The sequence below is a fragment of the Tympanuchus pallidicinctus genome, unplaced genomic scaffold (genome assembly GCF_026119805.1).
Source record: "Tympanuchus pallidicinctus isolate F22 unplaced genomic scaffold, pur_lepc_1.0 scaffold7, whole genome shotgun sequence".
Classification (NCBI taxonomy): Eukaryota; Metazoa; Chordata; class Aves; order Galliformes; family Phasianidae; genus Tympanuchus; species Tympanuchus pallidicinctus.
In genome coordinates, this window is record NW_026294791.1 from 20006832 (window position 1) to 20033762 (window position 26931).

The following is a 26931-nucleotide window of genomic DNA, read 5'->3' on the forward strand; positions in this document are numbered from 1 at the left end:
GTGTAGACTGCAAAAAGGTAACAAGAAGCCTAATTACTCATTAGCCTGGTTCAAACAACATTTATAAGCTAAATTATATGTGAAAGACTGCAGTACAAAAAGGAGAAATAAAAATTTGCATACTTCTTAAAAATTCTGCATTGCTGAAATGCCATATGAAGAGAAAAATTAAGCATGAATGTGGACTTCATACAGCTTCCATTTTTGTTTAGGAGTAAACACGAGAACAAATAAATACACATTTGGTGCCATGCTTTTATTTAAATGAAAGGAAAAAACTACAACGGTACCACATAAGTAGCAATGACAATATTTTACAGCACAGCATTTGAAAAAATATGGAAGCTATGCTCCATAGAAGTGGACAAGTAAGCACACAATACACTGTACATTTTCCAACATTGCCCATTAAATCAATTAAATAGCTGAATTTGGCTTTAAACAGCCAAATAATAAAAACTAACAGTCATCCTAAAATAAAATAAAAAAAAATTCAGTAGCTGTTGTGACTGTTAGAATACGAAATTTTGCTCCAAAACCTAACATGATAGTTTGGCAATTCAGTCATAGCAACAATAGTAATACCCCTGATGAAAGCACCAGTGTGTTCTGAAAAGGTCAGTGATAAATACTGGCCTTCACGGAAAGCTTCCTTATTATTTTCATGTTTTCAATTTACTTTAATTTTTTTTTTTTTTTTTTTTTAAACATGATCCCAACCGCAGACCCACTGTAATTAGAAAATTTGCAGGCTTAAAAAGGAAAAGCACATCTAGCTTTACTTTTCCTGTATTAAGTAAAACTTTATACTGCGAGCAATGAACTTTTCAGCTGCATTATTCACATTCTACTTTTAAACATTGCACAGATCTTTCACCTGTTGACAAGTGTAGATTTCTTTAATACATTCAGATATATCTAAAACGAATCAGACAATTCCTCTGTTATGTACTTAAGCTCACTTTGATTAGATCAATGTGTGTCTTCACGGTGTTGCAAATTACCAGCTAAATCATAATACATGTTTTAGAAATGAAAATCCTCCCATTATTAAACTTCCTGTGAAGTCCTTCGACATGTGTAAGAGTTGATTCCAGCCTTCTGGTTTCTTCTATCACTGTATATTATACACAATTTCATACTGTTACTCAACATATTCCTACAATGGTATTTGCAGGAACTGTCTAACAGGCAGAATGTGCAAACCCTCTTGCCCCATTTAATATTATTTATAGCTATATACACAATATGTATACACTTGAAATATAAGAGTTACATATCCTGGTGATATACATGCAAGCAATAGGAATCTGCTAACCACAAATAATTTTGAGCCACAAACATATTAAACATATTTTAAAGTGTTTTTTCTTTTTTTTTTTTCTTTTTTACAGATTTAACAAATATACATAAATATAAGAACATAAATTACAGTAAAACTGACAGCATTTTTGAGAAAATATTTGTAACCCAGATGCATTGATGCCTAAGGCTTCATAATAATTTAAAAAAGTACTGCTCTAAACGGTTTAATGGTATCTCATTCAGGTGCATCTTTGTGTAAGTAAATGAGTACATCATAGTAGTGAGGCATTGTTTCTCTCAAAGCACTTTAATGAGAGAAATATGAACTTAATTTTAGTGTCCTTATGAAAGAGAATGGAGCACACACTTATAGCACAACACTGTCTTATGTTAATGTAGGTGTCGCAACACTGAAACAGAACAGAATCACAAATCATTCAAGTCTTTTCCTGAGAATGAGATTTTTCCCCCAACAAATCCTCTGATGTACACTATCAAAATAGCCACAGATTTAGGGGAGGCTTCAAGTTTGTAGTTTGGTTTTTGTTTTGTTTTGTTTTTCAGAACAGTGCTATGCTAAAAGCAAATTATAAGAGAAACATCAAACAGAAGAGTAATCTGTAACATAATCAAACACTGTTTTGAAACAAAATGCAGCCCTTTGTAAATAATACTGAAATATGCTTAAAGTTTATCTTTGTAAATGATTATACTATCAATTTATTGAAATGTACCCTTAGGCCATTTCTGCTGTACGTGTTTCTAATTGTTAAGTGTCACAAGCCATCGACTGTTAGCACACATCAAGAAAGGAATTTACTAAGACACTGAAAATTCTGAAATCAATTGCCTATTCCCTGGAAAACTGATCTGAAGGCAGAAAGAAAGAATAAGCAGTGGCCTAAATCTTACAATCAGTGGGAATTAGATATGGTGCTTCCAAAAGATCTGTGTCTCACTGTATTCTGTGATTCTGAATATTTTTAGTGTTCTATCAGGCGAATATCAGCCATCTAGTCCTGATTGTTTTTCATGAGCTTTTATTCCCGCCATGGACACACAGTAGCTGTGTGCTCTTTCTTTATCTGCAACAATGCAAAACAATGCACATTTGCTTAAACTGGTTCAGAGTTCTGCCAAATCTTTTTGCTCTGCATTTTAATGGGATTATGAACACGCACGTAGTCAGTCATTAGATCTCAGATGGTAACTTCCCAGGACAGGAATAATTCCTTTATTCAACTACACCCTGACTTGCTAAATAATTTATTTGAAGGGAATTTTAAAACAATTGAAGGATTTTTGCTTTAGTGTTTAGTCTATAAGCAAATCAGTATTATTTAATTAAAAAAGAATTACAATTACTTAGGAGAATGAGCTGATTTTATTACAGTACTCAATAAGGATTTTGCAGAACAGACTCATTCGGCTGTTTTTCTGTAACATATACCATTGTAGAGTCTTTAGTGTAAGAGTAAATAAGCAAAGTTCCATGGTACTGAGGATATTAGGAAGTATTTCTCTCTCTAAAGAGAGAAAACAGAATTTCAAGACAAGCACAAATACTAACATATAAGGCAACGGATGTAAAAAAAAATGTAGTTTGATTCACTAAAGATGAACATTCAGTGCTTCAGTGTATCCAAACAAAATACAGACCGTACTCCGTACATTGCATGAGCACGTACAGATCTCCACACAAGTCAAACATTTCCATAATCACTCAAAGTATTCACTTAAGCGACAATCTTCTGCACTCCTAAACACTGTGTTTACATTCCAGTTGGACATGGTAATACAACTTTGTGTCCAGTTTTAAGTTCTAAGAGTCTTGTTGGCAACTAGAGATCTATTTCCTATAGGCAGTAAAGATGAAGTGCAAGTTTATCATAATTGTCTGAAGCGAAATTTCTCTCATCTACTATGCCTTGGTGGGTAAAAGTTTCTTCGGAGTTACTGGTCTCTTGGTTTGCCACAAATGGCTGTGAATGGTAATTGCATCAACACTGGCAGACAAAGTTTTAGCAGGTATGTGGCTAAACTGCTTCCTGTCAGAGTTGTATTTATACAGTCCCTCGATCATTTTCTTTGTGATAGATTTGGGACCTATCCCTGTTAATTTATTAATTTCTTCAGTATCAGGGCAGTATGTATACAGAGATCTGAACTGGCAGCCTGAATCCCGGAACAAGATTAAGAAATTATTGGCATCAGATTTCTCCATTTCCTTTAAAAAAAAAAAAAAAAAAAAAACAACAGAAAAAAGAAAGAAAGGTTCACAATTTGAATTTTGCATTGTCATTAGAAAACATTCAAAATTATCACTGTCATTTTTTGTTTTCTATCCGCGCTGAAACTTATGTGCAACTCTGTTAGAACGCCTTATTTTCAATCATTATAATTTTCCAAGCAAGTTTAAAAACAGGAAATATATATATGACCAGATGTGCACAAAAGATAGTACTAAAAAGGGCTTCAGTCATCCCTAAATGCAATGAAGCCTGGTCAAATTAAGTCAGTTGATACGTACGAAGCAAAGATTCTTTGTCAGCTGAAACCTTCAGATTCCTGCTCCACCCAACAGAAATTCTATGAGATGTGCTCTGAATATGCATGCTGCATTCTAGAGGATAAGCTTGACCACTTTACAGATGTTCTTTCCCGAGGTTTCTAGGGTTTATTTTGCTCTCCTACTTGGACTGAAGGAGTCTGTATTGACTTCTCATTTGCTATTTCCAAAAAGTAGCTTTAGTTGTAAGGGTACTAACTGCAGGATCCTTATGAATAAAATGATTTTTTTTTCATGTTGCAAAAAGCAAGCATGTGAAGAAATGCTAACAATCTTCATACTCAAGTTCCTACATTAAACAGATAGTAGCTATTAGTTAAATACCATGCCTTTTAATTAATTCAGCTTCCCATGTTGCACATCTAATGTGATAAGCTGTTGTTTCTATTGTACTAGAGAACCTTTCTGCTCACAGAGGAAACAAGCCACAGAAATTACTCAAATCTTTCCATCAGAGCTGCCATCATCTCAGAGAAAGGTTCCTTTCAATATCTGCATTTATACTCATCTGTCTTCTTAGTATCTTAGTCATGGTTTGACACAGGCGTTTAACCTTTAGGGAAAAAACACCCTTACCTCCAGAATCTTTTTCTTTTGACCTTCATTCACTTTTCCAGCCAAGCAGCAATGTGCCAGAGCATTCTGAATTATATACTTATTAGATTTAGCACTGGGTTCTTTGAAAAGCTTTGGTCCTGTAGGGGAAGAATGACAAGTCAACTAAAAAACACAGTCTGGCAAAACACCGTGGGCAAAAGCACAGTCTTTATAATGATGGTGGTCTTTGCATTATCATATGGTATATGTTTGGAGAAAATGGATGAAGACACCATTATTTTTTGATTCATAATAAAAGAATTAGAAGACAGACTGAAATTTATAATAAACCACAAAGGATCTGTTTGGAAACAAAGGTCCAGAATATTTTAATTCACATTACTAAGAAAACTACTTTCCCGTTGCAATTTTGTTTTTGCTTTTTGTCACACTATTGTAAATTGAGTTTAGATTTCTACTCTTCTTGCCTTGCTAGACAGATCGAAATGCACAGAGTAACTTTTCAGTCCATCTGCTGTTCTGATGAGCCTAACTGCAGTTTACAAGTGCTACTGAGTCAGTACCTTTATTTTGAACTTAATATTTTCATCTTGTATTATAACCATGTTTTAGATAGTTTCACTGCTATGGAAGCATCCTTACAAAGTTTTAAGATTCGTAACGCAGACAATCAAAGCATTTTCATGCACAGAACCACTAATAATAGACAGGTACTTTTCTGAATATTGTTGTCACTGACCTGTGTATTCTGTAGCAGAGGCAACTGAAGAAGTCGTAGATGCATTTTCCCAATCTTTTTCACCATTACGACTACCGCAGCGACTCGGAGATAAGAAACCTTCCACAGACTCAGATCTAAACATTAGTTTTAAAAACTACTTTAAAAGCTACAATATTAAGAGAATAGATGCACATTCTTTATAAAATACTTCTACAGAATACGCATGAAGGTAACTTCAAACTTGGTTCTGAAATTCACTATGAGTCATCCCTGATTTCATTTTCGGGTACTTCTTAATGCAAAATAGATACTTGTGTTCAGAAAAGCCTAAAACTCCAGTGAACACAATTCTTTCCTGTGCTACCACTTAGAGGAAATCACAGAAAGTGCAGGTAGCACACTGGTTTAGTAAAACATTGACAAGATGAGACTTCAAACAGGTGCATTCAAGAGGCCACATTTTGACCTCATTTACAGCTGCTCAATTTGTTTACTTGGTAAAATTAGTGAAATAAATGATCACAGTTTTGTTTCCTAATGCCTGAGAGGGTAAACAGCCTACATCTTGCAACAGAAAAAATATACCTGTTGAGTAAGAAATATACAGATCACCTCTTTCAAATCTATGTTAATTCTATATAGATGATTAAAAAAAAAGAAATAGTTATTTTAGCTTTACCTTGGCGTTCTCTTGCCTGACTGCACACTCTCATTGTCCCCTGTATTCAGCGATGCCAGTGAAAGGCTAGATACTGAAAAAACACGATAAAGCTGTGAACCTGGATAAAAACAAAGTTTAAGCTTAAAAACCTACGCAAGTAGCAGAGTCTGTTCATTAGATCCAACACCAGCATCCAAAACTTTCTGAGCGCTTTCATATAAACAACTCTTACTTCAGTACATGATAAACCTGCGTGCATACTTAGTGCACTGTATTCTCAACACTTTCTGACACCCAGCCATTTGGGATAGACTGCAACTGAGCATTATTGTGAAGCATGAACATGGGCACTATGCAAAGAGTGCAATAAAGGTTAAAAAGACCTCATTTAAAAAAAAAACAAAAACTTCAGAGGTTGAATTTAAAGCTTACTCTTGGAAGGTGTGAATGAAATAGTTTAGATTTCATTGGAAAATGGAGGGAAGCCGCTAGAGAAAATCCAGTGACATTACAAGGCTATAACAAAAAGGATAACAGAGCAGTCTAGTTACTTTTTTCTAATTGGAAATTGGCAACATTTCTTTCAGTCATTTCTGCAGTCATTTGATATCTAAATTAACTGTTCCATATGATTGGTGCTGCTATGATGCTCATAACTACACATGCAGTAGATAAGCAAGTGAAACAGAATAATAATACAAAACATTAAAGTAAAATGTAATTCTGACTGTACTAAGCAAGAGCATAAGTACTCTTAATTTATGGTGATCATTTTATGTATCTACCTCCTTTCTGCCAAGTGTTACCCATTCTTTGTTTGTCACATGTGAGAACAGATTAGTGACTAGTAAGAATACATATGGGTGTACAAAATTTGTTGCATACATTGCTGTTTCTATGGGTTTCCATACAGTTCAACATTTCTGTTTCTTGACACACGCATGCATGCACAGCAGGTGACATTCACATTTTTGTTTTTATTCACCAGTTTTGCTCTCCAGTTTTGACACGTGCAGCTTCAGTTTAGCACAAGACACTTCTAAATGCACGTGCTTGTTAGTACCAGAACCTAAGCTGGTGTTTTAGCATGAACAGACTCTTCTTCCACATGAACACGGGTTACCTGGTGGACCTTTGACTGGTGTCTTAGGTGATTCAATGTGATCCCTATGAATAGATTTCGGACGCGGCTTTTTTTGTTTGATTGACAAGGAACGCGGTTTTATAACAGTATCCATTTCTTCCATAAGCTTTAGTTGTTTCCTTCTCATGTATTCTTGCTTAATGAATTCTCGCCGTGCTCGTTCATCTTCCTTCTTCTGACGTTCTTCTTCTGTTTTGCGCCTTAAGAAATCATCAGATAAATTCAACAGCAGCAACTTCCCAAGATAGCAGTTATAGTTAGTACATTGCCAATGGGGAAAACACAAGCATTAGATTTTCAGAACTTCAGAGTTCTCTGACAATAATAGGAACAGAGAAGCTTGCCATTGTACATTTGTGCAGATTGAAGCCTGAATTGATAAGCTCTCCCTCAGAATATCAAGTGCAGGGCAGAGTAACAATCTGAGGAGCATCACACAGGACAGCAGGGCTTGTGTTCAGTGTAAGCTATGGACTGACGCCACCTGCTGATTTCACATGACCAGCTGGCACATGGCTTCAGCTAGGCTCCAAAGCACATTTGACTCTGGGATTAAATAACCTTGCATATATATCAAGATGAATTATTTGACATGGAAGTTATACTATTAAATATGACATTTCTATGCTCACTGTTGCCAGTCATTTGGATCAGGATATGTAGTTAGTTTTACCTTGTCTCTTCTTTCTTATGTTCTAGCTCTGCTTCCAGCTGCTGCTTTCGAAGCTGAGTCTCTCTTTCCCTTCTCAAACGCTTCTCCAATAATGCTGCTCGTTTCATTGCCATATCATTTTCTGCCTTTTGATCATCCTAGCAGCAACAGTATTTGAAGGAAAAAGGACCCAAATATTAAGATGTCTACATGAGTCAAATGATTTTGTCAAGCCATTAGGCACTTAACTCTAGGATGGGTTGCAACATCTTAACACAGTTAGGAGGTAGTTAGAAAAAAAATCATTTCAGTAAGATTTTTCTTAAAAATACTAAAAAAGAATCTTTACTTCCTAAGTGTAACACAAAATTGAACTGGGATGAAAAAAAATTGCTAAGTGATTTTAGTTTAGAGTCAGACGCTATGCCGCATGAACTCCTGCATTCAGCTTTGGAACATTATATGGAGATGAAAGCAATTTATCACAGAAAGCAATAATAAGGAAACATATACAATGACTTCTGCTGATCAAGCCAGGTGTTTTCTTAGAACTGAGGAATGCTCCCAGACAAGTAGGGCACATGTCTATTCACCTCTTGTTGTAAGATTTTGAGGCATTCCAAGATGGAAACTCTGAATCTTTCCAGCTTTCACTGTCTAAACATCCCTCTCACTACATACATTATAGCTAAAAGCCCGCATGAATATAACCTTTAATTTCAAAAGGCAGCCTCAAAAGACTCTACTCCCACAAGTAGGCAACAGTGGGAGAAATGCTCTTCAATGGGCAACTGAGATATTAAACCTAGGCTGTACTTTACCAGCTTTTAGTTATGCTTGGGCATGAAATCGGGAGGTAAGAGTTGGAGTGATAAGTAAGCATATTTAATTAAGGTCACAAAAGCTCAGCTCGCATCTTCCTCATCAAAACCCTCAATCACTCTTCCACTCCTAGGAAAGGGGTACTCTGTCATGCTAAGAACTGCGATGTGCTAGAATCTGACCACTCTTATGCTGTCAATTAGTCATCAAATGCAGAAGATATGCTTGCACATTTACAGTTTTGACTTTGACTTCAGTACAAAGTCATCACTGAAACACCGTATCTGAACCAAGTAGCTCCCCTTTCAGAGGAAGTTGTGCGCAAGCATAGACATCAGGGAGTTCTCTTACCTTAAAAAAGAATCCACAACACACTTTCTGGTCATCCTCAAATTGTTCTCTATCGCTCTCACCTTCATATTTCTCAACAGATACTTCCTTTTTTTCTGGTGGCTTCAAATCTGATAGGGAAACTTCAATTAAGTTAGCTGTTTTGGGAGCTGCTGTTGGCAACATTGGTTGGCTTAGCTGATCTTCATTTGGAGTGAGGCAGACAGTTTCTATTATGGGCTGAGATAATACTTCAGAAACACTAGATTCAAGGGGTTTTATCTCCTTTTCCTCCAACTTCTGTTCGCACTTGTTCAGAAGTTTTGGTCCTTCTTCTTTTGCTACCTCTTCTGTAGGCTTGACTTCCTTCAGAAGACTTCCCTTCAACTGTGGTTCATCCAGATGTTCACCATCATCTCCAAAGCAAACAAATGATCTAGTCTGAATGGGAACCTGACTTGGAGAAAATCTTCTTAAGCGAGGAAGACTATCTACAGACCTTGGGGCAGTCAAGGTACGATTTAGAGGTGTTATTTTCAGTTCATTTGGCCTAGGAGTCCTTTGCATTTTTATGTGAAAAGATGCATTCTTCCTGTTGGATGATTGTGGAGATTGATGTGTAGAGCGGGGAGATTCCTGTGAGAAAGGTGCAATGGGAGATGGAGCTCCCATTTGCCTTGATGAAACCTTAAACTCCCGAAGTTGCTTCTGAGGAGAAGGCTGAGGAGGAGAAATAACCCAAGCTTGCTGCTCTCTCATCTGCATCAACATCTCCTGTTGAAGGGACAGACGTTGCATTTCTTGTTGTAGAAAGTGTAAGGAAGAATTTAGTTTTTCAATAGATTTGGTGTATTCTAAGATATCTCCTTCACTAAAATTTTCTTCTGAGGGGCTAACTAAATTCCACTGCTTTTCAGCATCCATAGGAGTAGCAGGAGACTTTGACCATTTGTTGAGAGAATTTTCAGGATTTTCTTTTATTGATTCTGAAGCTTTATTAGTTTGTTCATCTGTTTTTTGAGTTTCTCTTTCTTTCAGTCTGTTACTGTCAGTGAATATCTTCTCATCTTCAGCTCCTGCTGCCTCTTCTCGGAGAGGTGATACTCCATCACCTTTCTTTTTCACAATGTTAAGAAACGCTGTTCTTCCCATTTTCTGCCGCTGCTTAGTGAAAGCAGCTTCAACTTTCTTTTTCTGGGCTTCAATTGCTCTTCTCTTTTCCTCCAGCTTCATCCTAAGATGTACCAGTTCTGAAGCCAGTAACTGCGTAGTGTCTCTTCCTTGGGGAACAGATGCCTCTTCAGGAATATGAGTCCAAGCAACCACATGAGGAATATTCAGCTCAGAACCTTCTGGTGTGGTTTTCTGAGAACTGCTGCCACTGCTTCTACTATCTGTATGATTCAACTTTCTGAATTTCTGCTCTGCAAAACTAGTCATTTTAACCCCTGAACTTGAAGAAGCGCTACTGCCAGCCTGTGATTTAGTACTTACTGAGCTAGGACAGGGACTTAATTGATCTCTGTGATTGCTAGCTCTTAGGTCATAATCCTGAAGAAATTTAGATGATTCTTCCATGTCAGAATCCATGCTTACAGTATAATCTCTTAAAGAAGAATCCTCATCCATCGTCTCTGGAATATCTTCCGAAGGAACGTGTATTCCAGTATCAACTTCTGTATTGTCAGTCACAGGACTTAAAGCACCTTTTGTGTCTGTGATCAGATCAGGGGTAGACTGATTTGGTTTAATGTTTGAATTCAAGATGCTCATTTCCTGATTGTGAAGAAAGAATCCATTTGTAATTTGGTCTGTCTGGATAACTCTGGGAGATTTTTCAGTGTCGTGAATTATCTGCAAAGCCTCTTCAATTGTTGGTGTCTCAATCTGATTGCCAAAGTCATCCAGAATGGCTCTGTTTTGCAAAGCCCCGTTGGGAAACCTGCAGTGACTGCTCTCATTGGCATTTCTTTGATTTGTGCTAAAAGAATGATGGGCCTTTGTGTCTGTATGAGCTACTGTGTCCTTTTCCTCTTCAATATCTTGGTTTTCTTCTTCTCCATTTACTGGTCTGAAGGACAGATTTTTTCTAATATGTTTGGGCACACGGTTGTTGTTGTTTAATGTAAGGCCTTCATTGCTCACAGATCTAGTAATACCTCTGTTTGAAGAAGGTACTGGAATGCTTTTTTCTTTGTCAAAAGAAATGTCAAATGAAACTCCATGTAATGATGACCTTACGGAGATAAGAATAAAGGAAATAACTGAGCAACCCATGATTAATAACCAAATACTTGTATTTGTTCTACAAGTTATTTGAAGACTGTAGTATTAAACAGACTGTTATGTACATTGTATTTTGACCAGCTTCATTTGCAAATAGGATACATTAAAAATGCACAACAGAACAGAATATAAGAACACTTTCTTCAGAGCCAGCCAATGCTCTTTATAGGTTGGAATGAGTTCGAGGCACTTGAAGAATATAAAAACTGCCAGTCTAGATCAGAATGAAGGTGTGAAAAGAGAACTTAGATTTGCAGAATAACCCTTCATTGTAACTCTAACTGTTTTATCTTTAGCTTATATCCTAAACATTCAGAGATTATGACTGGTCTAACTGAAAACAGAGACATCGCCAGCCTGACTGTTCTTACTATATAGAAATTAATAGAATTTTTGGTACTACTTTTTGATACTGAACTCCTTAATAACGTGACTCTTAACTCATTTGGATAAATTATAGTAGGTAAATGTAAATGTATTTAACATATAAAAAATAATTTATTTCTCAGGGTTGTTTCCTATTGCTGAGTTCTTAATCCATGATATAGTTTTCTCTTTTTTTCTATTTTTGTAAAATAATTACTAGATTTTGAAAATCTAAATCACATTTACATTTACAACACAACCACTTCTTAATCAACTCTTATGGTAAGACTACTTACCTTTTTTCTTTTGGCCATGTCCCTACATAGCCATCTACGTAAGACATTGATGAGGACCTTCTGATGACTCCTAAGTGAAATTGAAGTAGAATCCAAAAATCATTAACATGATTTTTCGTAGCAGTTACTTTTTGTTGCTTTAACAAATTAATTTGCTTCACTACTTACATCACTGCAACAGCAGAAATTTGTTTTCAGAACACAACTTGAGCAATTAAGTTCATTAATTTCACCCTGTATATATATGCTACTCCTTAGACAACAACTTATTATTGAGTAAAATGCAGAGAATCATAGAAGCATTTGAGTTGGAAGGGACATTTAAAGGTCATCTACTTCAACTCCCCTGCAACAACAGGGACACCTACAGTTCTATCAGTCTAGCTCCGTCGGTCAAGGTCATGCCTGACCTTGAATTCTCTAGGCTTGGGGCATCCACCACACCTTTCTGGGCAGCTGCAGCATCACAGAAAAGGACTCGTCCCTGGTGAAACTAGTAGTACTACAAGTACTACTACACTATAGTAAAAATAATTGTTGTAAGCCGTATTTCACATAATGAAAAATGAGTTCAAATAAAAAACGCAAGTGGTACAAGCACAAACTTACCCATTGTATATTTTACAAATTACAGAACTCATTCACCAGCCTTTCATGTAAGACTCTCTCAGCAACAACTGGCATGAATGAAGTTTGAAGAAATTTAAATAAGGTCACAATTAACTCAGAACGATTCAGAATCTTGTCTCATTATTCCTTAAAGCCAATTGTAAAATGTTACCTGGGACAGATGAATAAGGCTGCTGGGGTGTATGCAGTTGGTGAGATGGTGTGTAACTTGGACTTTCCAATCTATAAAGCAAGAAACATTAAATTATAAGCAATACATCAAAAGCAACGTTATAAAAGTACAGCAAGACGTTATGTCCTTTGCCAACAAAAGATTTATTTTTTCAGACAAGGGAGAAAGTAAGGTGTAATTCTTCTCTTGAAGTATTAGAAGCTTCATTATTCTTGAATAATAATTCTAGAAGCTTCTAATTCTTAAAGCAAATTAGAAGCAGCATGCTACATTATTACCTTTAACTAGACTCAACATAGACACAAAACCAAAAGCTCTTTCTCTTACTGAAACTGCCACAGAGCAGTGCTGGTTTTGTTCACGTGCACATCTCCTGACAGTATTTCAAGTCATTGTTAGGAAGGTCTCATTTTTAGGCTTGATTTTAGCAACAAAAAAAACAAGTTGAGTGATTGCAGCTAATACCACAGTTTTACACACAACTCTCTTTCCTGTTGCTTAATCTGACATTTTTGTGTTTCAACTGCAGTATGTGCAAGGTGTGGACAGACATAGTAAGAGTAGTAATAATACTAATCACTAGAACAGTAGTTCAAAGCTTCTCTCCATATCTACTTAAAGAGATTTATTTGTTTTTTTGGTTCACAGACAAGGTTTGCAATAGAGTAGCTGTTTTAATCCAGAACAGGCTTTCATACTTAATGCAGTGATTTGAACCAGGTGCCTCTTCAGTACCAAACACAGACATGCATGAAGATATATGCTTTTGTATGTAAAACGTGTAAAGAAGTCAGACTTCAAAACATGACGGATAAAAACCTTTCATGTTCTGAATTTCGTTCACTGATTAAAAGTAGACTCCCAAACTCTCTTTTCTCTAATTAACTTCCAAGACCTTTGCCTAGTGCTTTTATAGTTTATGTACAGCATGCTTTAAAAATGTTTCTAAAGAATATTTGTGGGGAGGATGTTCATGTCAATTTAAGGAAAATACTGTTAGTTTATAGTATATAACACCACCTTCTGTAAGTATACATTAAAACTGCTCAAAAGACTTCCTCATTAATGCATGACCTTTGGTGTTAATAACAATGCACAAGCTAAACACATCCGTTTTAAATGGCATTTGAGATTGCCGTGAAAGCTTTTAAATCAATATTTCCTAAATTATCCTAATACATATGCATTTAACCCAGCAGCATCTGATAATTTGTTTTACCAAGAGAAAATCTACATGCTTCATTTTCTCTCAGGAAAAGACTGATTTTGGCACTAAGACTGTGGTTCCATGGCAACTCAGACACTGTAACTGCTTGCTGCCACAGTCCCATTCCTCTGTGCTGCTCTGGCTCTGCACTGGAGTCTGCTCTGAATCATTGCTGTAATTCAGCCAGCAGAAAAACATTTACTTTCTCTGACTGGGTTACTTTTTTTTTTTTTTTTTTCCTGTCATTGTGTACTGAGGTGACTATGTCATAGAGAAAAGCAGGCAGGAATGTCCACTTGGAACGAGAATGAAAGCCAAGGCATCCTGCAGTCAGAGCAATCTTGGCTGATGGCAAACTGCAGCCTGCAACATTAGATTTCTAGCATTTGAAATAACTCCTCAGGCCTCTTCTTCATCTCTCAATGCTGTCAAGTGCCACCAAGTTGTATAAAGTACATCAGTCTACGAATAAAGATATAGCTCTTTCTACTACTTACAGATTGCTCTCATAATACTCCAGGACAAACCACGTCCATCACTTTTAGAGAAACTAAACAAGTGCTGCAGTGAGACTGCAGAATACGCGTCCACTGCCAGCCATATAGACTTCACAATTTTTACTGAACATGTCTGGGAAAAATAAGCCATGCTACAAAACAGAATGGTGGCAACTTACAGACTTGATAGTTAAATTTGGAACAGTACCAGTTTGTTTATGAATTGAATTTAGATGCTTAACTTAAAGCTTTCAATAAATCCTCTTCAATTTAGAAGTCAAAATCACTGGCACAGACAAAATGTACACTTTTGCACAAAATGTACATATTTTTTTTAGATGAAAAAGATACTTGGTTACTGACAATTTGTCAGAGCAAGGATATGTTCTGTAGAAAAAAAGGATAGAACAAAGGGCTAAGTACTTCACTGGACTGCTTGCAGTAGCTTTTCATGGTGTCAACTGGCCTCAGGAACATCTCTGTTCCAAAAAGTATACTCAAAATGACTGCTTTTTTTTCTCCTGGCATAGAAGTTTCATTTGCACTAAAATAACTTCATTGTCTGCACGGGAAACACACGAGATGCATACAGTAGAACAATTCAGAATCATGCCATTTTATGACTGTAAGAAATTGTATTCCCTAATGCAAAGGCAGTATAAATTCCTAAATAAAAAACAACTACCAACAAGGGCTGCCAAGGAAGAATTTTCTGAATATTCAACTAAAATGCTAATTTTGTCCTTTCTGTGTCAGTTTAGAAGCAATCAATAGAATTCTGCCCTCATTTTATAAATATAATGCAACGCTACCTCCCATTCACTCGGTTCAGATCAGATCACTGAAAGGCTTCCTTTACTCTGTCAAGAGAATGATTAAAAGACTGTGAAAGGGTACTACTGGCACTCTGGCTTTACCTGGCTACAAAGTCAGAACCACATGGGCCATCCATGTAATTTCTTCTGTTAGCATTCAAACTGTGAGCAGAAGCTGCATCTTTCACAGGTTCAGCTGCCAAAAAGAACAAAGCTCAAGTTACCATAGTTTAGTACTCAATTAACATCCAGAGCAGAAAAGATTTCTGAAATAAACTCAAGTAATTATTTCCAAAGATTTAAAAAACATTCAGAGGTTTCATTATACAGACTAAAAAAAGCAATCACTTCCTTTCAGGTTTACCTTTTCCACAGTTTTCATATTGGCACTGATTAAGACAATGAAACACAGACCAGAGAAGGCAAAGGAAGAAATAAAAAAAAAAAAAAAAGAGGAGTCACACCATTATTATTATTTTTAAATGAAAAATAAAAATATTTCTTTTTTATATATTTTTAAATATTCTTAACTGGATGGTTTTCTGTTAAAAACAAAAACAAAAACTTTTTCCCCCAAAAAACTAGACTGACTTTCCATTTAGGAAGCAGTATTTTGGCCACGACTTAAATTAGTTAGCAATATTAAACAAACTTATACCTTTAAGTATTATAAATCATACAAACCAGCAGACAAAAAAAGTGTTCAAATCACACAAAAGAATTCACTTTCCAGCTCTTGGAGAGACTATCATACTAGTATTATATGAACGTCTAAATTCCCATGACCTCTATGTTTACTATCTCAAGATTTACTCAAGAACTGATTTTTTAAATCTGTAAGTTTACCAACAAAAAACTGTGCTGTGCATCCAGGTGCAAAATGCAAGGTTAAAGTTAACTGTTTATCTGCTCTCTCCAGATTTCTGTTTCTTTCAGTAACTCTTCCTCAGCCATACAATTTTTCAGGCTAAATTCTGATCTTGGCTCCCTATTCTGAATATAATCTCTGCAAGGGCATGATGGATTCTAGGCTTATTTAGGTCAGGAAAATTTGCAAATGATTCTACCACTATAATTCAAATGAGGCTTTTGTAGTAAACAACAAAATCTAATTATGATTTATGAGATGAGATGAAGATTAGCATGAGGAAAGAGTATTTTGCTCCTTTAAAGGGGTGGTGCAAAGCCAAATCCTGTTAACTGAGATATTCACAGCGTTTGGGAATGCCACAGTTATCTGAACTCATACATATTAAAAACACGCATATCAAAACCAATCCTTCATATAATTACCTTGGGGATGCACAACAACACGAGGCTGTACAAACGATGGCTTCACCACTTCAAACCACCAGAACAGTTCTGCCATGAACACCAGGTAGTTGCTCTACAGGACAAAGAACCCAAGAAACGTATGTTAATACCTAACCCTTAACTGCAAGCAAAGGGAACAAACAGTATTTGGGATATATCTCTGTTTCCAGCTTACATTCACATCGCTATTGCTTCCTTAAAAAAATGCAGTGAGTAACAGTGATCTGTAGTACCATCTATCTAACACCCAGCACTCGACCGGATCGTAACCGTATGGGTCAAAGTGTTTCATGATGAGCATACACTCAGGACCAATGTCCTGCAGGCAGGGCAGGGAGGCACAGGATGTGTGGAAAAGGATGCCTGTCAAATAGGTTGGCCATTTCCACACATTAAAAAAGAAAGAAAAAAAGTAGAGAAAAGCCCCGAGAAAGTAAAAACAACAGTACAGGACTTTTAGTTTTTCAGTGAAAATTGTCTCTGGTTGGCACAGGCATACACAACTGTAAGGTCTGTAAAGTTTCTGTTGTCGATCACCCAGCCAGTGGCTTTTAAGTAGAAAGAAACCTTGAGTTTTGAACTGCAAGCAAACACCTGACAAAAATACTAAATGCAATATCAATTTACTACAGAAAAGAAATTACACACATTAGGCATTAGGATATATTTATCAAATAAACTAAAAACTAAGACAGGAAGGTTTAATAATAAATGAGATCTCAATTCTGCATCAGCAAGTCTCAAAACATAATTTAAAATATCTATTTGATAATTTTGATTCAGATTTATTTTTCCTGGACATTGCTAATGCAGATAAGCCTCCACTTCAGAGAAGGGATGCTCTTAGAATGAAAGCTGTTCATGTAGTTTAGTAGACAGTGAAGGGATCAGCCAGATGTTGCCACAGTTATTAAAGACAAGCTACGAACAGACCAGGAAAAACACTATATCGGATTGTTCAGCCAGACAGAAAAGGAGTGAGGAAAGATGCACAGCAAAACCTTTTCTGTAGCGTTCTGTTACAGTTAGAAAAAAATATACATAAACAGAAAAATGGTATCTACTTTTCAGACACAATATGATCTTTAATGTTAAGATTCCTATGCCATCTATTAATACTTTCAGCCTTCCTTCCCCTCAAACTTGCACATTTTTAAGTTGAAATAATTTTTACTATGAAAGTAATTATAAAATGTCCTAATCATAGCTGTGTTCCCATCTCAAGTAGTATTGTATTTAAATACAGTAATTCCTACTTTTATGTGGAGATGCTGCATTGAATAGCGTGGCTGTTCTATGAAGGGCTTAGATAGTTCTTCTGAAAATATTTTCTATGCAGTCCTGAGCTGCTGAAATAAAGCTTGTTTTTCCATAACCCAAAGCAGTACTTACCAAAGAAAAAGCGTTGGCTGTGCAGCTCAATTAAAACTCAGGCTACATTAATGTTTTGTGATGAAATATCACGATGGAAACTGCATTTTTCCTCATGTTATTTGTAGTCAGAAAAGTATGTTAATCATTATCAAGGGGAAGACCAATGATCAGCAGCTTACTTTTTATTTTTATTTTTATTTTGGGGGGGGAGGATGAGGAGGGAAGAAACTAATTGTGGGCCTATGGTAACATTGCTAGTCCACGTTGCAAAGAACGCAGATATTATTTCCACTGATTTTGCCTTGATCATGCCAAGCTAAGTTTTAATACCTTGTTACATGGTTACTACATGTGCATACACACAATATTCAGAAACATAACAGTATTTCAGTAGTTTAAAAAAAAAAAAAAAAAAAAACAGTCCATAATTAAGCTCTGAGCACAGGCTGAAAATACTGCTCAGCAGATGGCAGACTTGCAACTTCACATACGCTACAACAATCTGATATAATTTACTCAGTTTTATATTTCACCTTATCCGCAGACTGTTCATTAGTTGCATGTAGTAAGATGTATTAGTGGCTGCATTTTTGCTACTGTATCTTCTACTACTGGAAGATCTTTTGAAAAAGATCCCCCATTTTTAATATAAGGTCTCAAGTCAATACTTGCTTCTGCATCAAAGGAAGACATAAACCAGCTTGTTTTATGAAAATGTACATTTAAAGATAAACTTTCTCTTGCATATCTCTGTTCTCAACATACACCATGGAAATTACAGAAAACAGAAATAGCACGTCTAGTCTTGCCACTTAAATTAAGCTACATCCCTTGTAATATTCATAGGTTTTAGATATGCACATTTGGAGAACAATCACAAGTTGGTATATACAAACCACACAAATGGCTTACAATCAGATTAGAACCCAATAAATTTGATTGGGAAATCAGCCATAGAAGCATTAGGACCCTCTACAGGTTAACAAATGCCGCAACAATTCAAGGTGAAGATTCCAGTGTTATTCCAAATCAGAACAAAAAAGCAGGACAACCAGCCAACTAACATCAGTGAAATAAAACCCCAGTGCTCCCCTTCAAATAATGACTGAGGAGTGTTTGGCACCTCCTGGGAGGAAAATCCCTTTAATTATTCACTGCTTGAACCTTCATTTTCACTCCTGATCTCCACTCCTTTTAAACCAGCCAGATAGGAAGGCAGTCCCTGTGCTTCCCCCTCCATTCATTCCCAAGTGCCTCACCAAGCACAGCCAGCTGCTCTTCTGGGTCCTTACAGAGCCCATTTATATGTAAGCACATTTATATGGGCTTACACATGCCAGCAGGCCTGATCTGCACTGTTACCTTGAGATAAGAGGGAAAGCTGCACTGCACTACTGGATGAAGCCCAGTCCTTAATTTCTAGGATTAACCTATGCAATATATACAACCATCATTTTTCACATCACAGAGGAAGCAGTGCTCACTGTAACTTCTACTCATGTTGTTAGCAAAGTCACCAACTACTTTACATAGGAAAGTGCATGTATTCAGAACTGCTCAGATGCAATACATTTTAACGATAAAACAAATATTTAGATGATTTGTTCTGCTCAATTCAGCAGATTCTTTCCAAAGGAAAAAAAAAAAGAAGCTCTGGGACCATTTGGCTTACCATGCAAAAGTTTGTTTTGTCAGCTCTTATTAGTACCCAATTGCAAAATAAGGTACCCATGTGCTTAATTCAGATTCTAAATAGTTCAGACTGGCCTACACTCAGGTCAGAGTAATGTCCTTCTCAGATGAGAGGCAGTAACCATGTCTCACAATTGTTTCATTCAGAGACCTTTCATTCACCTGAATAAGAAGCACTCTGTGGAAGTTTGGATGAATAATTTCTTAGTTATCAGAAAACAGCAGCCAAATACAGGAAGCAGACGTGGTAAGCAACAGCACATGAAAGTCTCCCAAGAACTCAGTGCTGCAGATGCTCGTGGCCCTGAATCTGTGAGAACTCAGAATAGGAGAAGCTGGACAGGATGACGAGCAACCCCAACAACAGGTTATATAACCCTAACCACACTAAGATAGCAGTAACTGCCCTGTGCAGACCAACTACACAGATTCATTCCATGTCCCTGTACACACACACAGTGAGAAAGGTCTGGACACCTTCCAAAAAGCCACTAGTGGGCTATCGTGATCCCTACATCTGGGAGGGCACTGTGTTGGCTTCCCAAGCATTGTTCCAACCCAATGAAAACAACTGAGTGAGCGTGCAAGCGTTAGTTGTGTGTGCAAATAAATGCATTATGTGAATAGCTGTCTGCTATTGACAGATTTCTTCTATTAGTATTATCAGTTTAATTAGCAGAAGGTGTTCTTGTATTGTGATGCATCTCACACTGACTCAATCAAAGCGTGTATGGTATGGTATGGTATGGTATGGTATGGTATGCACTTTGTGCTTGACCACTTAGCATGAAGTCAGGATACCTAGTGTAATTTCTAGGGCCAGCACTGTCATACCAATAAGTCAACTTAATTTTTTTCTTGAAGCTTTTTCCAGCATCGGTGTTTTGATTCCTATTTTTGTTATTTCTGGCACCATTAAGAGTGAAACAGCTTTTTTACACAAAAAGCATCATAGTGCCACCTACTGAACAGTATGAGTCACCCTGAATATAAAGAGAAATTGTTGTTGATTGACACCTGAAAGCATGATGCTAAAAATCCTAAAACTAATGTATATAAATTTTGTAGACCAGTTTAATTCCATGTATAATATTTAAAATACATGTTTGCAATACAAGTTTTTTCTGAGTAACAATGAAATTATTTGGGCAATATATACATTACTTAAAACCCCCTCTATTCAGATGCATTGGAAAACTTAGAAAGAGCTCCTTTAACTGTGCATTTATTTTGAAAGTAAATTATTCTTAACACTGGAAAAACGGAATTTATAGCACCAGCCAAAGTTTCCACATCAAGGTTTAAAAGAAAAACTTGGCAGTCTAACTGTAGAATTTACATCTAAGTCAGTATCCACACCGCAGCAGCATGGGCACAAAAGGCCCCTTCTCAGTTGTAGAACTGCTCTAAAATCATTTAAAGAGCTCTAAACTCCCTTTTAAACACCGTTCAGAAACTGCAAAATTATCGAGCCTGTAGCGTTTCAGAAGTGTTAAAGATGATGTACTGAGATATGGACAAAGTATTTAACCTAAGCTTCTTACTTTATATCGGCTTGTGATATAATTCAAACCTGCATGTGTGTGTTTAGGACCACGTGGGAAACCACAGACAAGAGGCTGCAATATAACAGACTTCTTACAAGTATGTAGGTAAACTGCTTTATATGAAACTTAAAAACACCAAAAGCTGATTGAAAGCAGTCACTAGACACCTTTGCATATACAAAATAAAACAGCAAAGGCTATGTAGTCTAGACTTAGAGGGGCTGGTCCTGCTGCCCTTACTCATCCTGGCAGCTTATTGCTTATTTGAAAAGGATTGGGTTCAGCCCTACAGGAGACAACAAAGCTGTCTGTATTCAGGTTGTGGCCTCTGTGACTCAGCTTGGAAGAGTGCAGTAAAAAAATCATAAAAAGCAGAGAAATGACCCAGATATTTAGAAACCAATTACAGACCATCTGCAATGGATATGCTGACTCCATAACAATATTTCATTCCCTAAAGGCAGGCCAACAAGAATCTTAAGCAAATAAAGAGCATTTATATAGGAAAAAAATCTTAGAAAAACACAATAATGAATAGGATAGGATAACCAAGTGATTTTACCCTTGTGAAAAGATTAGAATCTTAAGATGACAAAAAGTGTTTGTTTAAAAAAAACAAACAAACAAACAAACAAAAAACGGTGTTTGGTCCTGTGTCCCTGCTGATTCTTTTTAGCAAAATTAACTTGGGAGAACAAAACCTGAAAAAAAAAATTATCAGTATACAGAACAGAACACATTTACCAAAGCAAAAAAATCTTTAAGGTTCAAAACCCATGAAATTACTGTAGACACAAATGAGTAATGACAATGAGCAATAATTCAATGAACAATAACTCAAAATTCTGTGCTTTCGTGTCTTAAAAATTAAAACTAATGCAGACTGCTATTTCACATTTTAACCAACTGTAAGAAAGAAGATAAAGCATGAAATTATTTTGCACAAAATCAAATTTGAGTAAATGTATTCTTTTAAAAGTAGCTTAAAATTAGTAGAACAACATAGCTGCCAAAAGAAAGAAGTTTTACATCCTGCTGAAATCTACTGCTTGTTGTACCTCAAAAGATGCAACATGCTCTTCCACTCAGCCATACAGCAGCAGATCAAAAGGCTTGATGATACTACTAGAAAAACAGCTTAAGTGTTAGGCTTACATTTTCTAAGTGTTTTTTTATTTTTTACCTTTACTGAAGAAGCTGCGTAGAGCATATCTTCAAGACTGAAATGGCAACACTGGTTAAGGTATTCCTGACAAAATTCTTGAATCAGCTGTAAGTTATACAGGCTGTCAGCCAAAGACATTGTCTCTTTCAAACAGATATCTACAAAAGAAGAATAGAAGTGAAGATTACATATAGTTCCTCATCTGCAGTAAGAGCTTTTGTTTTTGCTGGATTCCTGGAGCATTTTGGATAAATCCAAATTTGACTTTTTCTTTTCTGCATAAGGAGATTTATTTTTCTATTTCAGAAACTTAAGAAATGACAGCACTATATTATACCTTAATACAGCTTTGTATCTTTAGAAAAATATCTAAACTTTTTTTAACTGTTGACAAGTTTATTTTTTCTTGCTTTGACTTCTATGAAATGTAAATCATTCTTAATCTCCTGCTATTTTCATGTAACAAAAACTCAATACTTAACCACTAAAAAGCCATTTCTTTGTTTAGATTTTCTATGCAGGAGTGCATGCTTTTTCCCAAAGCTGTTCCCATATATAGAGTACACTTTCATGCCACTAAGTCTGAATTTCCCCATAAATGCAGCATCACTTTAGTCTTATATATTTGCTATTGTGGACTCCCATGTTTGATGCAAATCTTTACAAAGATCAGAAGCCTCTGATTCATGAATTACCACCCTATGTTTCAATGTGCCACTTTACAACAAAGCATTGGTAGCAGTGAACAGAACCACACAGCTACACAGTACGCTCTAAGTACCTCACGCCCAGCTAACTGCCTGGTTCTGTGTTTATACAGGTACTTGAAAATAAACAACAAAAAGAGCCATTGTAAAAAAACAAAACTGAAGAAAATAAAAGAAAGTAAATATACGTCCAGAGCATACGCTGTTGTTTTCTCTCCTCCCCCCACCCCCAAAGCAGCAGTGGATGACAGAGCTTGAGGTAACAGCTTTCAAGTGCATAGGCTTCAAGTTGCCTTTGGATAAAGAATCTGCTTGGATGCTAGCAGGATAAGGCATCCCATCCTAAAGGACTAAAAAACGTTCCATCACCCCAATCAATCCCCTGTATAATACTGATGGAAATAACGTTTGGCTAAACTGATCAAAATGAGATTAAGCTCAGCAGCGCAAAATTTCAAACTGATGCATTTATTCTAATAGAATTCTAATATGATTCAGTATCTGAAATTGATACAGAGAAGGAAGGTATCAGGTATTAACTCATGTAAAGATGGTCTGTGATATTTCAGCATCACGCAGCTATGAAAAAAGCAAATGATGCTAGAATGCATCAGTAAACGTGTTTCTAGTACCGACAAGCAAGTCTTGGTACAAGGCAGTAACAAGATGCCAGCCTGGTTTTCTGCGTGCAGTTATAACCATCCACATTCAAAGATGATGAACAAAAAGCAGACTGGTTGCAGAAAAAATTATTGAAGATAATAACAAGAATGGAAATCCACTTCGTAAGGTGAGACTGAAAAGGCTGGATTTGGTAGCCTGAGCAAAACAGCAGAAAGAAAACATATTGGAGCAGAAGAAATCAGATTAGAAAAAGCTATTCAAGTTAAGAGCACTGCTGAAGAACAAAAATGCATGAAGACAAGCTACAAGCATATTTCAGTAGGAAACAAAAATAGTACTTAAAATCATGGAAGTGAGGCTCTGCAACAGTCTGAACAGAAGTACTGATTTTAAAAAGCTAGACAGTTTTAAGATAGAACATAAGCCATGAAAGGAATCATATAATTTTAAGCAATAGCCAATCTTTTGTCTCACAGACACAGTTTTAAATTTCTATAAGGAAACCCAGATTTTGAAGTCAAATTAACAAGGAAGCATTTATTTTAGAGCTGTGCAGTCTGGATTCATATTTTTCTCCTTGTTATTGGTGCATTTTTAAGCACTTCTGCATATGCACCTTCCTCATCTGCCTTCCTCATTTCCAATAGAGAATAAAATCTTAGTGAAGCTTAACATATATCAGATGTAGTACTATCTGAAGACAGAGAAGACTGGAGCAGTCTCTTACAGTGTTTCTATTTGCTTAGAGTATCTTCAAATTTATTTCTGACACAATGGCACACATTTTTATGTCTTTAGGGCAAGACACCTAATGAACGTAAAAGTGAAAGTTGAAAGATGACAAGTCTTGTATTTCAATGTGCTAAAAGACACATGCTGAAGGAATTTGTTGTTAATGCCATCCTGAAATAGTATAAAAGATCCTTCGGAAAGTCTATGTTAGAGTCATACTAAAACCAGCATGTTACTCAGTTTAAACACAACCCAAATACTAACTTCTCTCCAATCATACAGAATTGTAAATACTTGGCTGCAACACTTATATAAACTTAAAGCTTATTTTCAAAAATTCACGAGCCAAAGAAGAACGATGAATGTATGCATCTTAGTGCCTTTAATCTTCAAAGCCTACTGGGCTGGAAGCTTCCTATAAAGCTGTTGTGCATATGAATTCCATATTCCAGTACCTTTATATCCTTGTTCATATTCCTGGATTTCTTAGGAAGAGGATATATACAAGTGTTCCCACGACATCAAAGGTATCACGGACAGAACACAGGCTGAAAATGATGGGTGTTAGCTGCCAAGACATTTTACAGCTGCAAGATGCTCTCAATTGCCAAGAGGAAGATACGACTTGAACCAGGCCACAGTACAAAGATAAAGTTGCTCATCATCAGATAATTGCCATTATAGAACAGCACGGCTCCGGTACGTTCTACACCACATGCTCTTGTTTATCCATGATATATACTTCACTATCAGAGAAAAACCCTGAACACAAACCAACTATCATCTGCCATACAGAGCAGCTATGCAGTTTGTCTACTTTTCTGTGAAAGACAGAAGTGACCCTTCCCTGTTTTATATCTGTAACTGATCGGACACACAAGAAAGCACTTACGCAGCTTCAAGAATCACCGTTTTCCAAATAGTTGCAAATTTTTGTGGCGTTATCAGAGTCATATCTGCAATAACATGTTGCCATAGACTTGCATCTGTGTGACACTGTAAGAGTAAATACTATGGAAGGACATAGTGGATCTTGTTATTTAAGTTTAAAAATACATAGATAAAACGTTAATACTGAATCCACCACTGTCACACTCAGACCGTGCCTCTGACACATCTTATTCAGCACCTTTCTTTATATATATAAAAAATAAAGACATTTCAACTGAGACATGTTAGACATACCCTCGAGTTTAACAATATCTGGACAGTAGAAGTGGATCAGGGCTGCTAAAGCACAACCATCTGTACCATCTTTCAGCAAGTTTTCCACCAATGGAATGCAGGGCAGCTGCTTGAGCAATGTTTGTTCCTTCCTGTAACGGGCCTACAATATAGAATGAAGAGATTAAGAGACACAAAGGCTCTGAACACATGAATAAACAGATTTGTATTGCAGGTTTTACACTCAGTGAAAATGCAGCATTAAATAAATAACTCAATATTCTCAGTTTCAGATTTCCTAGAACTTTTCACTTTATGCTTTGTTTTGAATGCCAGAAGTAATAGTTAAGAGGAAAGGAGCCTATATGACAGTATTGACACTTTCTTTCTAAACTACCAAATTTTTTTTAAAATTATCTCTGTGCAGCTAAATTAAATATCATACAACTCATTCAACATCTTGCATCCATTTCTATTCAACCAGAAGGGATCTGCATGTAAACACAAGACAGACCCCGATCTGCTGTGAAGATCATAGCTTCATTTTACCAGCAGTGCAAATGACTATGAAGTTAATGCACAAGAAGCTTTCCCAAAATCTCAATAACATAACCTACTTAACAGCAAGTTCTGAAACAAGGAAATCTGCATCAACTACATTTCATTACTAGTAAGTTTCATTGTAAGCAGTTCGAAACATAAAGAAGCATTCATGGTCAAGTGTTAAGGCCAGGCAGCAGCCCAGTTAGAAAAAGGAGATATTTTGAAAAACAACTCAGTATACAAGGGGGTCATTAGTTTAGAATGCTAAGATAACATTTACCTGCAATTAATACATTTTTATGGTTTTCTTTTTGGGGCAGGATGAGGGGGAAAGGGAGACAGCTACCTTAACAAATGTTACCTATGACCTGAATTTCTTTTCAATATTTCTTGAGAAAACAAATGGAGATGAAAGATTGTAATTTGTTAACATTTACTATGCTTTATTTTTAAAACAGTACCAAATGATTACCTTCTCATTCATATCACACAACTATTATATATTAACAACAATTATAATGCCAAGAGTGTTTCTAAGTAAATTTCACAGAAATACACACATTAAGCTTGAAAGCAGCCTTGTAGGAATTTGGTGAAGCTTTTGAAGATGTCATTCCAGTGAAGAGAAGGCTCTGGGAGACCTCACTGAAGACACTGGTATTTAAAGGGACCTTATAAACACAACGGAGGCCAACATTTTTCATGGTCCAGTAGTTACAAGACAAGGGGAACAGTTTTAAACCAAAAGAGAGTTAAACCACAACAGTTAGAAATTCTTCAGTGGCAAGGAACTGGAACAAACTGCCCAGAGAAACTGGGGATGCCCCATCCCTGAAGGCATTCAAGGCTAGGTTAGCCACTGGGCAGCCTCATCTGGTGGGTGGCAACCTTGCCCAGGGCAGGATGTTGGAATTAGATGATGTTTAAGGTCCCTTTAAACCCAAGCCATTCTAAGATTCTATCAAAGCTGAAGCTGCAAGATCCTGTCTGCTGCTCTCCACCTTTGAGTTGTACTGAAAGTTGCTGATGTGGCTGCAT

The 26931-nt window shown here is 36.4% G+C and overlaps 1 protein-coding gene across 5 annotated transcripts in view; it reads right to left on the reverse strand.

The window, feature by feature from the left end:
- Positions 1-241: 241 nt before the first annotated feature.
- Positions 242-26931, reverse strand: part of CAMSAP2 (calmodulin regulated spectrin associated protein family member 2) — a 72255-nt gene continuing 45565 nt past the window's right edge. For 3 of the 5 annotated variants that reach the window (XM_052666967.1, XM_052666964.1, XM_052666968.1), the window contains 13 exons: positions 25372-25513; positions 22142-22281; positions 16325-16418; positions 15134-15227; positions 12492-12562; positions 11711-11780; positions 8784-10998; positions 7632-7768; positions 6938-7158; positions 5833-5932; positions 5172-5287; positions 4451-4569; positions 242-3532 (listed from right to left, as the gene is read on the reverse strand). In XM_052666967.1, coding sequence (XP_052522927.1) covers positions 3227-3532; positions 4451-4569; positions 5172-5287; positions 5833-5932; positions 6938-7158; positions 7632-7768; positions 8784-10998; positions 11711-11780; positions 12492-12562; positions 15134-15227; positions 16325-16418; positions 22142-22281; positions 25372-25513 — 3825 coding nt within the window. In that variant the 3' untranslated portion in view covers positions 242-3226. The remainder of the gene's footprint in view (positions 3533-4450; positions 4570-5171; positions 5288-5832; positions 5933-6937; positions 7159-7631; positions 7769-8783; positions 10999-11710; positions 11781-12491; positions 12563-15133; positions 15228-16324; positions 16419-22141; positions 22282-25371; positions 25514-26931) is intronic. The other 2 variants (XM_052666969.1, XM_052666965.1) reach the window with 1 other exon arrangement.